At 40.9% G+C, this 17,682-nt stretch overlaps 1 protein-coding gene across 1 annotated transcript in view; it reads right to left on the reverse strand.

Moving 5' to 3' along the window:
- The window catches only part of CCDC33 (coiled-coil domain containing 33), a 181,312-nt gene extending 168,287 nt beyond the window's left edge, over positions 1-13,025 (reverse strand). The window contains exons 1-2 of the mRNA XM_044660257.1: positions 13,020-13,025; positions 8,444-8,607 (exon numbers count right to left, since the gene is read on the reverse strand). Of these exons, the coding sequence (XP_044516192.1) occupies positions 8,444-8,607; positions 13,020-13,025 (170 nt within the window). The remainder of the gene's footprint in view (positions 1-8,443; positions 8,608-13,019) is intronic.
- Positions 13,026-17,682: the final 4,657 nt, after the last annotated feature.

Below are 17,682 nucleotides of genomic sequence, written 5' to 3' on the forward strand. Positions count from 1 at the left end.
TTTAGATGCTGGATGGCCCTGAAAGGTTGTTACTAGGAATATATTTACCTGGGCAAAAGTAGTTGGCAGCACATTAGACAATCTGAGGGGGTTATAGTATCAATGGAGGGAGCAGAACAGTCTGATTGGCAATAAAGTTGTCCTTCAAGATAGGCCCTGCTCTCCAATGAATCTGGTTCTCAGTCTGTGTTCTCAGACCCTGAAACGGGAGCAATCTATCAACTAACTAATAAACATTTATTATGAATACATTGCTGGTGGAGTTGTGAACTGATGCAACCATTCTGAAGAGCAATTTGGTGCTATTCCCAAAGAGCTATAAAACTGTGTATATACCCTTTGACTCAGCAATACCACTCCTAGGTCGATCTATTGGAACAGAAATATTAACAGCAGCTCCTTTTGAGGTGGCAAAGAATTGGAATTGAGGAAATTCCCATCAACTGGAGAATGACTGAACAAATTGTGGTATATGATTCTGATGGAATTCTATTGTATTATAAAAAATAATGAGCAGTTCCAGCTGTGTGACCCTGGACAAGTCATTTAAGCCCCATTGTCTATCCCTTACCTCTCTTCTGTATTGGAACCAAAACACAGTATTGATTCTAAGATGGAAGGTAAGGGTTAAAAAAAATCATGAATAGGATGCTGTCAGAAAAGTCTGAGAAGACTTACATAACTTGATGCAGTGTGAAGAGAGCAGAACCAGGAGAATAGTGTATACAGAAACAGCAATACTGTATGATGATCAACTTTGAATGGCTTAACTATTCTCATCAATACAATTATGTAAGACAATTCCAAAGTACTTATGATGAAAAATTCTGGCTCCAGAGAAAGAACTCATGGAGTTTGAATGCAGAGTAAAGCATACTTTCTCTGTTACTTTATATTCTTAGGATTTTTTCATCTATTTTCTTTTCAACATGACTACACAGTATAATCTGTATTGGATTGCTTGGCTTCTCAAAAAGGAGGGAGGAAAGGGATAGAGAATTCAGAACCGAAAACTTTGAAAAACAAATTTTAAATTTTTCTTTACATGTAATTGAGAAAAAATACAATAAAAATTAAATGGGAAAAAATTTCTGTGCCAAGAATTGGAGACACAAAGGCAAAATTAGTCCTTGCCTTCAAGATGCTTACATCCTAACAGAAGAAAACATGTGCCATGCAGAAAACACATACAGGTACATACAAAATGAATATAGATAACCTTGGGAGTAAGGAAAGCACTAGAAGCTGATGGGGAAAATCCAGAAAGCCCTCATGAAATGAAGTTTGAGTTGAGTCTTTCCTAGAGATTCAAAGGAAAGGAGGGAGAATGTCTTAGCCATTGAGAGGAGAACCAGTAGGAGTATAATACTTTCTCTAGGCTTCCCAAGTTTCCTCTTCTGTAAAATGATGGGATTAGACCAGAAGCCTTATTTCCCATCACTTCTTAATTCTATGATCCCTATGTGTTTGGGGAATAAATCAGAAAACAAGCATATATGATTACCTCAACATTTCACTAGTACACCCTTGTAACAGGGCATATAGTCTTACCGTGAGGTCTAAAAATTAAGAAAAAAAATAATGATAAGCATATACTTCTGGCAGAGTTTATATAAGATTCTCTCTGGCTTTTGAGGAGTTTATTGTGGAAGCCCCATAGAAATAGCTGTGATCAGCATTGCTGGGGGGTGGGTTCTAAATGGTCCTATGAGGTTTCTTGTTCTACTCTCAAAGCCCCCGTTTTTGTTTCATTGCTCTAATCAAAGCCCTAAAGCCCTAAAACTCAACCATGTTTTACTCCAACCATCTGACTCCTTGGCCAGTGAACAAAGCTGGGAGAAATCACAAAACTCTGCTGGCTGAGCCCACCACAAGCTTATTTTATCTATCTTCAACTGGGACCTCACTACAGCAAGGCAATCATTCCACTCCTGGATTTTCTCACCACTCTCCATAGTGCTGTTCCAAACCTTATTTCTCTTCAAACCTTCAGGGATAACTCCTCTCCTCACCCTCCTCACAGCTGATGAATTCCCCTTTCAAAGGTTAGGTAACTCCCTCTTCTCTTTCTCCTCCTCTTCCTCCTCATCTCTCATCCCCTTCTTGGTGCAGGTTGGCAGTCCTCCATGTCTTGGAGTGTTCTCAAGACCAAACTCAAATCCTCCCTTGGGTAGGAGGCCTTTCCCACTTATCCCAGCAGCTAGCTACCTCCCTTCTGAGATAATCCTCCACCACGTTGTGGCCTCCATTGGAATGAAAGCTCCTTGAGGACAGGGGCTGTTTTTGTTTTTCTTCATATCTTCTTTTTGATTGGCACTGTGCTTGGCATAATGTGTGCACTTAATAGACGCTTGTTAACTGCCTGAATGGTGACTGATAGCAAGCCTAAATCTGTTTTACTTATAATGAATAGTTTATTCACCAAGGGGAACTTTCAGGCTTACAAACTCACTGGGTCTCTTGACATCCCTGAATGACTCCACACTCATGATATTTTCCTTCAAACTACTTTATATTAATTCTGTGTAGACTTGTATGTATATATGGTATTGTGCCCCTCTTCCCCATTAGAATGAAAGCTTTTGGGAGACAGGGGCTGTTTTCCTTTGGTTTTTGTGCTTAGTACAGTGCCTAGAAGATAATAGTTTAATAAATGCTTGTTGGATGATTTATTTACAGTAAGAGACAGAGAAAAGTTTAGCCATTTGACAGAGGCCACAGAGATTAAACACTTGGACTGGGAGCTAGAAAGAATAGAGCCCTTTTCAGTCCCTGGTCCATAACATTTATAGGATCCTATTTTGGGAACTTGAAGGGGCATCAAAGACCATTTTACAGATGAAGAAAGTGAGGTCTAGGGCATTCCAAGACCTTACAAGGACAGAACCTAGATCCATGTTGGTGAACCTATGGCATGTGTGCTGGAGGGGTCCCACTCCCCTCTCCCTCTCCACGCATGCCTGAGGACATTTCTCACATCACATCTCACATCACCCACCCTCCTCCCCAGCAGCCCAATGAGAGTGCTTCCTCCCTCCCCTGTCTGGGGTGAAGGTGGAACGCTCACATGTGGCGAGAGGGACGCGGTTTGGGCACTGGTCTCTAAAAGGTTCACTATCACTGACCTAGATTCTCTGACTTGAAAGCCCGTTCTTTCTGAAGATAATATGTGTAAAGTGTTTAGCTCAGTGCATGGCACGTGATAAGCATTTAACAAATTCTTGTGCCCTTTTCCCCATCCCCCCCCCTTCCCTTTCTGTTACTCCATATGTCTCTCATATAATGAATGGGGTTGGAATGGATAATCTTTCAAGGTCCTTTCCAGCCTTAACTTTCTGTGATTGATGAATCAGGGGACAGGATAGATAAGGTTGGAAAAGACCTCCATTCTGGGCCCACCCTCTCCTCCCTGCCTACATCAATATTCTCTCTGCTTCACCTAAGGTTTGACCAGGGGCAGAGGGCAGAGTCCTCAGGATAGTCAGGCAGTTGGGAGGGGGGAGGGCTTGGATAAGACTTTCATCTCCCTCTTTTGATGACAGCTGGGACTCCCTTCCCTCCTAGCAGTCCTGCCTTTCTCCTTTCATGAGCATTTCATTATCACCTGCAGCCCGAGGTGGTGACAGCTGCTTCAGGGCCCTGGATCTCAGGCACCTCCTTGTCTGCTCCTTGGCTGGCACTCACCTCCAGCTGTACCCCCACCTCCTGCTAGATGCATCACAGCTCACATTCCCCACCTACCTCTGAATTCCCCCACCCTCTGCCTCTGGGTTCAGGAGACAGACACACTCCCAGTGTCATCAGCATCAGCTTCTTTCTCCTTCAACTCCCAGACTTGGCTCCCTTCCAGACTGAGTCCCTCAATACCGTTGCTAAGAGGAAACTTGATGTGCCCTGCATGGCTAATTCCCAGACCCTCACACCCACTGACTAGCTCTGGGTCTGGCTCTGGCTCACCCCACTCCATTCTCCCCACCCAATCTTGGCGTTCCCATGGTAACATGGTGATGGAAACTGTCAGAACTGCAGAGAGGGCTGCTACAATCACGCGCTGTGCTCCTTCCCATTTTGGTTACTAGTGTGGTTAGATTCTCCTGAGATCATCTGGTGATAATTGGTTTATGGAAATAAACCTGCCAGCAGCCTGCCAGGAAGAAGGCAAACCAAGCCTTCCATGAAGAGGATAGCTTTTCCCAAATAGGTTCTCTCCTTTTTCTCCATTTTCTCCCCTAATCCTCCTATGACACAACCACCTTCATCTACATGAAAATGAAGAATGTCCTGAGTATGAGGGGGCAAACAAGGGAGAAGAGGAACAGAGAAGAAATAGAAGCTAGGAAAGAGGAGGCAGAACTTGGTGGAAATCCTTTCTCCTCCTACCCGTAGTGATGAGCAGGTGTTTCACCTGTTGTACTAGGGCATCTCTTCTCTCACCAATCCCTTCGTTCCCAAGGTGATTATTACTATAGAAACCAGGTGTTTTCTTCCACACACCAATCTGTAATTTTCTACCCAGCATCTCCTCTGTGCCTTATGGAAGAGAGAGGAAGAGAAGACTCGGTCTCTGCCATCCAGTGGAATTCAGTCTGATTAGAGAAATGAAAGCCAGATACCATAGAATCTCAGAGTTGCAAGGGTCCTTAGAAGCTTTTATATTTAATCAGTAAGCATTGAGGGGAAAGAACTAGGAGCTGGGAATTGGTGGGGAGGAGGACAGGAAAATATCCATATAGATGGACCTTGAACTGAGTTTTGAAGGGAAGTGGGGCTGAGGGATAAGAGTAAGGATATGGACAACCAGACCAAAGGCATCTGTGCCAAAAACAAGAATAGCCACTAGAATACACCAGATAAAATATATCACACAAACTAAGACCCTTCTAAGAAGGTAGCGAATTATATAGAACTGAACAGAGCAGTTTATAGTCTCTTCTGCTTGGTAGTAAGACTAGGAAGAAAACCTATTTGAACTCCAAACTCCCATGGAAGTTAACATGGAGTGGACAGAGAAAATAGTCATTCTTTTAGAGTCCTGGGCAATAGTCATTGTGTGAGGTGAGGTTCAAATCCGAACCTAGAACAAGAAAAAAGGGAACTGAGTTTTAAGGTCCTATGCCAGCTAAGACTGATTCTGCCAGTCATTAAATTGTCTGATTGGTTGGGAATATGATTTTAGGTCAATTGAACAGGGTGAAGAGAAATGAGTTCAGAGCAAGGGTGAGACTTCAGTGTTCGGAGCAATGATAAATTCTTGGAATGCTGAAGGAGACATCCAAGATCAGTGAAGGAGGCCTAAAGTACCAGAGAAGAATCTTTGAGGTCAGATGGGGAAGTGCTTCCCTCACTCAGGGTCCAGGAACCAGAGCAAAAGGTCTATAGAGTATGATATGACTTGGGGTAAGAAGGGAAATGTGGGTTCCACGATCATAGAAAAGAATGGGAAACAGATTCTGAGAGGGCTAAGAATCTCATTCAGCAGAGTGTGGTACCAACTTCCATCTCTCCCAGACAAAGGTTTTGAAGATCTCAGTCTAATAGCACACCCAGACAAGTATGGGAGGCAAAAAGGATGCATTGAGGCTGAGCATTGTGTCCAGTGGGCCATTAAAGCTTGTATGAAGTGAATCTAAGTCAGTTTAGTATTAAGTCTGCTCTGAGCACTCACCCTGCTTTTATAACATGTATCTGTTCGCTTTTCCTGTGGTTTTCTAGTATCGATGGTCAAATTTTCACTTTGGTACATCTGAACTAGGAAGAAAGAAAATTTGCTCATGCTTCAGATGTGATAGAGGAGGATCAGAGCTTCCAAAAGGACCACCTGTAGTGATGGTAATAGCTAGTCTACTGGGAAGAAGGGATAGTAGGAAGGAAAAGATAAGAAAGGAAAGAAGAGAGTTCAGAGCAGCTATTATTGCAGTCCCTTTCTGACTTGGTTTTGCCTCAGTTTCTTCCCTAAAACCCTTGAGATCAAATTACATTAGCCACAATTTCTAAGATGCTCTATTATCTAAAACACTTTCCTCTCAACAACGTGGGAAGATATTCATTTTCAAAGAGGAACAATGAGATCATGGAGTGATGTCTTGACTTGATCATGAATTGGATTTAAGCCTAAGTCTCTTTTTCAGAGTCATTGAAGTCCAGTGGCAAGACAAAAGTCAGAATGACTAGAGATAGCCTGGGTTGCAATGAATGACCTTGGTGTCTTCAATGATTGACCAAGCTCTAAGCATTCTACGGCACCTGCTTCAGATGCCTTCATGGCCACTGGAACAAATTGTTCTCATCTGCCCATTCTTCTGGGGGATGTCTTCACATGCTTGGGGCAGACATCTCCCATGTGGGAAGGCAGGCTGATCATGAAGTGTTATCTAATACTTCATGAATAATGATGACCAAAAAAACAAGGAATGATAAAGAGAACTAATGTAAAGAATGTTATCAGCACATAAAAGAAAAAGACAAGCAGGTCACAGGACCAGATAGTAGGGGGGAGCCCATTCTGCAGCTCATACATTTGACTAGAATTTTTGTGAGGTCAAAAGAAAGAAAGGAAAGCTCTTTGAACCTTGCCCCATGCTTATGGCAAACCAAGGAAAAGAGTTGGACAGAATGAGCAGGAAGGAATGTTTTATGAATAATATCATTTGAAGTTATGGGCCCACATCACAATGAAAGCATTGGAGAGGCAGTTAGAGAAGGAAAACATTTTCTCAAGGTCTCATTGCTATTATATTTTCTGACCCCGAGCCCAATACACTTTGCACTACATTTCAGCTCCCTGTCAACCAAGTAAGTCCACCCCAAAAAGAAAAAGGTGGGGCCCATCACCCATCAGGTCTCAGGGAAGGTCTGATATGCTGATCATTTCAACTATCATTACGATTTCTTGATGAGGCACAATATTTATTATTGTATCATCTAATGATAAGGGATATGCCCTTGCCCAGCATCCATACAGAAAAAGTCATACCTATTCTAAAAATAGGAGGGTCAGAGGGGGCTGGCAAAATGAGGTAAATATCATAGTTACAAAATGAAAGCAGCAGGAGAATGACCAGGGCTGCCAGGATTGAAAGAAAGATAGTGATTGTGTAGGCAGACCATAGAAGAGCTGAAATATTGCTAGAATTTTGTCTTCAATAGCATCAACAGACATCCTCTTTCTAGTGAAGATTGTCAGCTTAACAGACTCAACCCAGGGATTCAAGAGAAGGGGATGGTGTAGGAATCAATTGGTTCACGAAAAGTGACCAGTGAAAAGACAGAGAGATAGGATAAAGGAGAGGAAGAGAGAGAGAAGAGGGAGAGAGAGAGAGACAGAGACAGAGAGAGACAGAGAGAGACAGAGAGAGACAGAGAGAGACAAATACAAAGAGAAAAGTGAAGGGAGAGAGAGACAAAGAGAGAAATACAGGACAGAGAAATAGAGATACAGATAGAGATGGCAAGAACCATCAGGAGATAGATGGGTGGATAAGGAGGCTGCCATGCCAAGAGAGGTCCCCATTGTAGAAAATCAGCCACCTGGTTTCCTCACTCTGGCTTCTTTCCTCAGAGATGTCCCCCCTCCTTCCCTTCAAGCCTCCTTCAACCAGAAATGAGAATTTCCAACTAAAAAACTACAACATACACAAATTTTAAATTGGTGAGACATTCTGTGTGATAATAAGAGTCATAAATACCCTATGGGAACCTGCACCTCTCTCCAACTCTCACACATGAATGTGCGCTGGGGAGGCCTTGATGTTGAGAAGGAGGAAAAGGAGGAGAGGAGTTAGGATAAAGATAAGTTTATCTGTAGACCAACTAAGGCTAAAGTCAACCTAATTTCTTTTTCATTCTTTATGCTCATCCTTTAGTGCTCCAGAGAGCCTGTATTCCTAGAGGAAGATATAAAGAGGTTAAAGGTGGGTCTTTTCCTTTAAGAGGTAATAAATGGAAGAATTGAGATGAGAACTATGTTCCTTTGATTCTAACTCCAAAATTCTGTTGCAAATTCTGCAACAGAAGTCATTCTCCTCTCTTGCAACAGGTACAGAGATACATAGCAATAGACAGATAGATAGACATGCAGACACACACACACACACACACACACACACACACACACACACACACACACCACCCCTCCTAATGCTGGTTCCCACTTTGGTATTTGTGCTTCTGATTTTCATCCCTTTGAATCCCTGAATTCCAAAAACTTGACCTCTCACTATTCATCCCTCCAGTTGTTCCTCACAGTCCATGTTCTCACACTTCACTCTTCATATTGTTCTCTAATCTTCTTTGCACAATTGTTCTCAATCTCTAGTATTTCTATACCAGATATTCACACCTCTATACCTCTAATACATATGCCTTATGAATTATAAAGTATATATGCACCCCTGGGATTCATTCTTTCTTCCCTCCTCCCTTACTTCTCACTACAAGTACTCACGCTATCACAAAGGGCAAGGGTTTTGAGCCATCCTTGCGAGCAGGGAGGTTGACAGCCCCATGGATATTGATTGTGATGACTTCCTTTTGGGCTGGAGCCAAATGGCCAAAGGTGGTCTCTGAATGTCGGGATGCTTCTTCAAGAGGCAGAGGTTCCTCTGCCACCTGTTTGAATCAGGAGAAAGGAATATTAATATTTTATATTTGTAGTCAGCCCATTTCTATTCCAACTGGCCCCATCCTCTCTTTTCTTAGGATTGAGTTTACTGTTGAGATTTTTAGCTTAAGCTGATCCCTCAAATTTAAAATTTCCCAAACTTTCCCCTTGCCAAAAGAAAAGAAATACTATACTCCCTATTGTAGGCAATAAGTATGCCAGAAAGAGTTTTAATTTTTCTTCTAATATAAACTTTAAGATTGGCTATCATGACAACAAAGGAAAGTAATGAATGTTGGAGGGGATGTGGCAAAATAGGGACATTAATGCATTGCTGGTGGAGTTGTGAATTGATCCAACCATTCTGGATGGCAATTTGGAACTATGCCTAAAGGGCACTAAAAGACTGCCTACCCTTTGATCCAGCCATACCACTGCTGGGTTTATACCCCAAAGAGATCATAAGAAAAAAGACTTGTACAAAAATATTTATAGCTGTGTTCTTTGTGGTGGCAAAAATTGTAAAATGAGGGAATGTCCTTCAATTGGGGAATGGCTGAACAAATTGTGGTATCCATTGGTGATGGAATACTATTGTGCTCAAAGGAATAAAGAACTGGAGGAATTCCATGTGAACTGGAACAACCTCCAGGAATTGATGCAGAGTGAAAGGAGCAGAACCAGGAGAACATTGTACACAGAGACTGATACACCGTGGTACAATCGAAGGTAATAGATTTCTCTACTAGCAGCAATGCAATGATCAAGGATATTTCTGGGGGACATATGAGAAAGAATGCTATCTATCCACATCCAGAAAAAGACCTTTGGGAGTAGAAACGCAGAAGAAAAACAAATGGTCAAACACATGGTTTGATGGGGATATGATTAGGGATGCAGACTCTAAATGATCACCCTGGTGCAAATATCAATAATATGGAAATGTCTTGATCAATGACACATGTAAAACCCAGTGGAATTGCTCATTGGCTATGGAAGGGGGTGAGGGGAGAGGAGGGGAGGGAAAGAACATAAATCATGTAACCATGGAAAAATTCTCTTAATTAATCAATTAAATAAAAATTAAAAAATATATAAACTTTATTCTACTTAGGGAGAGAATTTTCCAAACTGACAGGATCCCCCTACTGCCCTTAAAAATCTAACACAAGTCATTTTGCAGTCCTAATTTTCAGAATTTCAGAACAATGTTGATCTTTTACAATGTGCAAGAACATTCAGACTTATAGAACTCAGGGGTAAGGTAAAAATTCAGTTAATAGTTTGCTTCACCACTTAGAGCAATTGTCACAAATCATTTCTTAAAACCACTCAATCCATCCATTACCCTCGCAAGCACTCCTTTCTAACTAGTCAAAAAGATCTTAAGAGGTTTCATATTATGATCAAAATCTAGTCCAGATGACTTCATCAAGAACTCCTTGCCCTTATTCAGTCACTTCCCTAATTACTTATTAAAATGCTTTCTTACTATTTTAAAAGGGGGAGCATATTTAAAAGAAAAGGCTTTGTCTGCTTCCATAATCTTGCACCAGCTTTTAATTTTTTTTCTCTTAACTCTTACCTTCTGTCTTAGAATCAATACTAAACATCAATTCTAAGGCTTCGGAAGTGTAGCAAGGGCTAGGCAACTGGGATTAAAGACTAGCCCAGATCAAAAAAAGATGTCTAAGGCCACATTTGAGCCTAGGTCCTCCCAACTCTAAGCTTGGCAACTCTATTCTCTGTGCTGCCTAAATGTTCCAAATTCTAATTTCTAAAATTTAATAACCTTTCAGTCACCTGAATGCAAAACCTTTTTGTATTCTTCAATGCCTCTCTTTTTTTTTCATTCATCACAATTAATCAAATGTCACATTCTTGTCAAGCCTACCTCGTAAATATTTGGACAGTTAACTTTGAGTTCCTTGCTTGGTGGAAAGCTACATGTTTGCTTGTATGCCTTACAGATTTTCTGAAACGTTGTACAAAACTTAGAATTTTGTAAATTGAATCATAGCACTAAAGACATTAGCAAAGCTGCTTCTTTTATGGAATTATAGAATGTCAGGTTGAGGGCAGGAGCTGTTTTTCATTTATATCTTTATACCCCTGGTGCCCAAGACAGTGCCTGGCATATGGTAGGTGTTCCATAAATGCTTGCTGAATTGAATCGAATTCTTCAGTGAATCTTTTATAAAGTATAAAAATTTTCAGTATAGTAAATCACTATTTTTCTTTAAAAAAAAAAAAAATATATATATATATATATATATATATATGGGGCAGCTGGGTAGCTCAGTGGATTGAGAGCCAGGCCTAGAGACAGGAGGTCCTAGGTTCAAATATGACCTCGGACACTTCCCAACTGTGTGACCCTGGGCAAGTCACTTGACTCCTATTGCCTACCCTTACCACTCTTCTGACTTGGAGCCAATACACAGTATTGACTCCAAGATGGGAGGTAAGGGTTAATATATATATACCCCTTGAGGGCAGAAACTATATATATTTTTTTTAATTCCACTCTGATCACCTAGTATAGTATACCTTGTAGATAGTAAGAGCTTAATAAATATTTACTAAATGGAATTTCTCCTTTCTGTTCCTTCCTTTCCATTTCCAGTGCCACCATCTTGGGAGTGTCTTGGTAGAGAAGAAAAACCTTTGATTCTCTATCCTGGTCTTTCTAGGTCCCACTCTCTCATCTAAGCTGAAATCCTTTTTTCCTTTCCTGAGAACCCTTCCCTCTAGTATCTCTTTCCTGGCCCCAATCTGAACATTTCTACAGCTAGAGCCCTCCAGGTTTAGACCTTGGGTTTCCTAGTTCACTGGCAGAAAGAGCCCGAGTTGAAACTCTACTCTGACAAAATGTTTGTCCCTTTGGGTAAGTCACTTAACTATGCTGGGCCTCAGTTTCCTCATCTATAAAATTAGGGAGTTCTGAGGTCTCTTCCAGTTAAACCCACCAAATAAAAGGTCTTATTGCCTTTACGGACTGAACTGAAGTTCTTCTCGTTCCAGCAATGGACCTGAAAGTCCTCCTCTTACCTAGTCTATTATCATGGCATTCGAGTCAGACTCTTAGCCTGTCTTTTTCCAACCTAGGGCTGGACTCTAAAGGACCTCTTCAGTCACTCTCCTCAACTGGACACTTACCATATTTAGCCGTATTTGCGTGTGTGTGTGTGTGTGTGTGTGTGTGTGTGTGTGTGTACACATAGAGGGAGGAGGGCAGCTAGGTGGCCCAGTGGATAGAGCACTAAGCTTGGAATCCAGAAGACATCCTCATGAGTTCAATTCCAGCCTCAGACACTTACTAGCTGTGTGATCCTGGGCAAGTCATTTCACCTTATTTGCCTAAGTTTCCTCATCTGTATAATGAGTTGGAGAAGGAAATGGCAAACTTATTTAATATCTTTGTAAGAAAACTCCTAATGTGGTCTCAAAGAGTTGGGCACAACTGAAATGACTGACCAACAAATACATATTGCATAGAAAGACAGGCAGAGAGAACTGACTTAGGTAGGCTCTAAAGTCCTTTTCAGCTCTGATTTCCTAGGACCCTAGGAAAGAATCACTTCTCTGGAGGGGAGACAGCTTGAAGACAGTGGCTTATCACCTTGAAACAAGATTTAAGTAAAAGATTTCCATAACAGTTCAAGTCAATAATGGAAGAGATTTTGAAAACTGCCAAATGAATTGATACAGACAGTAATTGTTAAAGCAGCTTAGAATGGGGAGAAATCACCAGGAACTGAACTGGACTCTGATGGATGAGCAGGTCTTAAATAGTCAGAATGAAAGACATTTTAAATGAATAATAACATAAAACTGGCAAAGGGAAAACAGAAGAGAATAAACATTTATATGGCAACAACAATATACCAGGCACTGTGCTAGGCACTTTACAGATATTATCTTATTGACCCTCACAATAAACCTAGAGGGGAGGTGCTATCATTACCAACCCCATTTTATAATTGGAGAAACTGAGGCAGAAGTGACTTGACAGGGTCACACACTTAGTAAGTATCTAGGGCTGGACTGGAACTCAGATCTTTGACTGAAAGCCCAGTACTCTATATACAGTGCCACCTAGATGCCAAGGACATGGCAGGATTTCAGAATCTCAGAATGGGAAGGAATTTCAGAGTTCTTGTCTTTGAGTTCCCATTTCATAATCCCTTGTATATAGTAGGTGCTTGTTGTTTTCTGTCCTTCATTTTGACTTGCTCATAAGTTGGATTTAAAGGAGGCAGAATTGTATAAAGTCATCAGCCTCACTCTCTTAGAGAGTCATCCAAGTTCAGTGGCAAGGCAAAAATCTGGGTGTCTGGTGAGGGCCCAGGATGGATGACCTTGACATCTTTGATGTCTGACCAGATGCTAAGGGCTCCACAAGGCCTGCTTCAGTCACCTTCATGGCGACTGGAGAATATTGTTCTCATTTACCCATTTTTCTGGGGAAGGTCTTTACATTGTAGGGGTAAACATCTTCCTAAAATGTGATGGTCAATACTGGAAATAACATTCTACATGTTGGAAGACCAAGGGAAAGCACAGTGAGGCTGCTGTCATCTCCATCATTCTGGACAACTGTGCCTCTTTAATGTATTTACTCATTTTGGCTTTTTTCCCCCTCTATGCATGAGTTTTTTCTGGCCGCCATGTTGTTTTGTGAACACCAGTGATGGACAACCTTTTGAGCTTGGTGTGTCAAAATTCACCAAAAAACCGAGCATAACTCAGGTGGCGTGTCACTTGACAAAAAAACACCATAATTTTGTGATATTTATGGTTTATATAGCAAAAATGTATAATTTTAATAATATAACTATATTTAATAAACCAAAATAGGTAAATTAAAATAGGTAGAATTGTAATCTATAGTGCACAGAGTATCTACACTACACTATAGCAAATGTTTCATCCTCAGCATGTGGCCCCATACTTCTCTGTATGTGGCTGTATGCAGCTGTGTGTAATCAAAAATGTCTACGTGTGTCAATGCTGACACATGTGTCATAGGTTTGCCATCACTAGTGTACACAGTCCGGGCTTAATAAAGTCTCAAGGTTCTTTGACAGTGTCATCTAGTTCAAATCCTTCAGTTTTCAAAAGACAAAAAAGGGAAGTAGTGATGCTGAGAGGAATCAAGCACCATACTTGTAATCTGGAAGACATGGGTTCAAATTCTATTCCAGACTTACTTATTAGTTGTGTGACTCTTCCAAGTCTCAGATTCCCTCTCTGTTAACTAGGGATAAATGAGGCTTAAGTGAGAAGTTGTATATTATTGTGAAGATGTGATTAACTCTCTCCTTGCCTACTTTTAAATTTAATCAACATAAGCAGATATACTCTTACTTAACCCTTAAGTAGGAGAAATCCACAAACTACTTACTAGAGGGATTTGCACCTCCAGAAAAACTGTCTACCCTCTGGGCAGTCCTAAGAAAACTTAAAGACTACAATTGGTCCCCTTAAAGTGGAGGAAGGAACAGAAAGTGACGCAAAGAGTCTTTAAAAGTGGATGAAACTTTCTGTCATGAAGTCTTTGAGCTTTTTTAAAGCTCTGTAGGCTGGTGGAGGACCTTCTTCAGCATGGACCTGGGAACCTAGCATTTGGTAAGACTGCCTTTGGATCTTCCCCTTTGAACTACAATGTAGGTGAGTGAAAAGCTGACTCCTTTCCTGGCTTTTGGAAAGATTAGTTTCCAGAGGAGGCCATGTGATTATTCACCACAGGGTTCTCTGACTAAACTGCCCTCCAGCTGATGGTCCTCCCATGGAGGGTCAAAAAATCCTGCATGAGTTGAACCAGGCAACAGAGAAACATTTAGGGTGATAAGTTAGACTGCTTACTCTACCCTCTTTCACATTTCTCTACTTTACTCTTTCCCTCTATTTTGTAAATAAAGCTGCTAAATAAAAAGTCATTTTGACTTGAGTCATAATATTCTCTTATATTTTGTCAAACCATATTAATTTTAACCCCCACAATATAAACCATTTGGCAAACTTTTAATCAAGATATCAATGTGAGCTCTTATTACAAACTGTTGCTCAAGGAGGGGAGAATTACTTGTCCAAAGTCACACAAGCTAGCCAGTGGTATGTTTAGGAAACACTGCAAGTGAACATTTTTTTTTCTGGAGATTGTGGTCAGTGAGAGATTAGGTTAGAAAGAAAGGTGGGGGCCAGATTGTAGAAAGCTTTGACTACCAAGATAGAGTTGAGAGACTTTATCCTACAGGCATTAGGAAGCTATGGAAAGACCTTGAGTATGACAAATCAAACCTGTGCTTTCAGAACCTTGGTAGGAGCATTTAGGATTGAAATGGATGGGAGAAAGACTAAAGGAAAGACTAAAGGTGTTAAGGAAGGTGATTTTCTATAAAGTTCTTTTAATTGATAGTGACTTAGATTGAGGTATTTGTGGGTGGAGTCAGATAGGCATTCAAATCCTGCCTCTAACACTTATTAACTATGTATGAGCCTCCATTTTCTCATCCATAAAATGGGGATAATAAGAGTCAGAATATTACCATGTTATTGTAGAGTGTTCTGTAAATTTCACAACCTTAGATAAACATCAGTTTTGATGGAATTGGGGGCAGTGAAAAAAGGTATTTCCTTTCCATCATCCATTATCTAGATCATAAGGTAATGGAGTTCAAGGGCAGCTTCCCTCATCAAGCAAGACCTAAGGTTAAGAGTACTTTTTCAAAGCTTAAAGTAACATGTAAATGGCAGTTATTATTATTACCTTGTTCTCTTTTTTTATGATGATTATGCATTAGCTAATTAGCCTCCCAGAAGAAAAGAAGAGTAGACTAGGTTGTGTCACATCCCTTGAGACAGGCTTTCTCTCCCACAGTGACTAACTTCCCACCCTGGGGATAGGACCTGCCCGTGACAAATTTCCACACGTATCAGGGCCCACTTTGGTCTAATTCCATCTGCAAGGAAACCAGTGGGAGGCCTCTGCCTCCTTCTCTCATTAAATGGTATCAGAAGATATGGTAAGACAGAGAGAAAAGCCTGAAGCTTGAGCCAGGCACTTGGGACAGAATAGAGTTTGTCTTCTCTTGGACTCCCTGCCAACCTCAACTTCATCAATGAGGGCAAAATTTGTCCCACACCTCCCCATTGCTCCCACCCGCTCAATTAAATCCTTCAAAAATCTCTATGGTCACAGCTACCTAGTCTAGTGTGATCTTGGCCCAGACTCTGGCTCTGCTTTATTCTTGATCTGAGGGTCTGGGGAAGACTGGAACATGGTTCTCTCAACATGGCAGGGTTTTTTAAACAAAGTTTCCATGGGGCATCCATCCCTAGATTGCATGTGTAGGTCGCCAAACCTCAAGGAAACTGTTGGATGTTAAGCTGAGAGAAACCTTAAAGAAATTAGGGGTATGTAAATCAGGGTTCACAGCCCTTGCAAGGGACCCCCCCCCTTGGATGAAGGTCAAGAATGAAAAAATGTTTATCTTTATGTTCACTTACTTCTAACTGAAATTTAACATTTTCTTCAAATATTTATAACCATTATTCTGAGAAAGGTTCATAGGTATCACCATATTGACATAGACACAAAGGTCAAGACCTCCTCACCTAGTTCAACCAACAACTCATTTTACATATGGAGAAACTGAGGACCAGACTATAGGAAGGAAAGTAATTTTCTCATAGGGCCACACCAGTTTGTTTATTGCAAAGTTGGACCTGGAGCCCAGGGCTCCTATTACCTGGGCCAGAATTTTTCCTACTATACAGGGCTGGGGAAGGTCCTGGTAAAGGCAAGGGAAGGTGGCTTTAATACAGAGAAGGAAGAATAAGGAGAATGGCCTTTTGAGATTAAACGGACATTTTGTGGCTTTCTCAGCTAAGAGGCAAAGATTGCATTTGAACTGGGACTGATAAATTCTAAAAAAGGCACCCAAACCTACACCCTAGACACCAGGATCTGGAGTTTCAAGATGGAAGGATTTGGAGGACCAAGCCCAGTATATTTTACTTCCACTGAAGATAGCCTCATATTGCTAGACTCATAGTGGGAATATTACCAAACCCTGAAGAGTAGCATCCCTAAAAGAGATCCATATTATGGAGTTTCTAAGGAGAGTTTGGAGTTTAGGTGGCATCCTTGTCCTGTGTGGGTAGCATTGAGGAGAGTAGCTGTAGCCTCTTATAATGATCCCTGGAATCCTTCCAATATGACCTCTGGAGTCCTTCTAGAACCAGGACTGGCACTGAAGGGACCTCATGGCTAAAACCAGGGAATATTGATGAGGGCTTAAGTAAACCCCCTATTATAGCAGTTCTCATCCATTTTTTCCATGTCTCTCCCATTGGCAGTCAGGCTGGTGAAGGCTAGGTACCCATTCTCAGAATCAGGGTTTTTAAATGCCTCGAGTAAAAAAAAATAGAGGATTACAAAGAAGAGACCAAGTATATTGAAATACAGTTATCCAAATAGATTTCCCAAGATCCAAGAGCATGGAAACCCCTGAAATCTATCCATGACAGGTCCTTGAACTCCCAGTTAAGAAATCCTTTTCTAGGAAACTATAAGTAGGTGAACATAGAATAGTATACCTGTCAGATCTATGGGAAAGGAGAAATTTTAAGACCAAGCAAGAGATAGAGAATATTATAAAATGTAAAATAAATAATTCTGATTACATTAAATTAAAAAGGTTTTGTACAAACAAAACCAATGCAACCAAAATTAGAAGGGAAGCAACAAATTGGGGGAAAAAATCTGTATAACAAAAATCTCTGACAGAGGTCTAATTGCTCAAATTTATAAGGAGCTACATCAATTGTACAAAAAAAATCAAGCCATTCTCCAATTGATAAATGGGCAAGGGACGTGAATAGGCAATTTTTAGATGAAGAAATCAAAACTACCAATAAGCACATGAAAAAGTGTTCTAAATCTCTTATAATTAGAGAAATGCAAATCAAAACAATTCTCAGGTACCACCTCACACCTAGCAGATTGGCTAAAATGAAAGAAGGGGAGAGTAATGAATGTTGGAGGGGATGTGGCAAAATTGGGACATTAATGCATT

Source organism: Gracilinanus agilis, chromosome 2 (assembly GCF_016433145.1).
Source record: "Gracilinanus agilis isolate LMUSP501 chromosome 2, AgileGrace, whole genome shotgun sequence".
NCBI lineage: Eukaryota > Metazoa > Chordata > Mammalia > Didelphimorphia > Didelphidae > Gracilinanus > Gracilinanus agilis.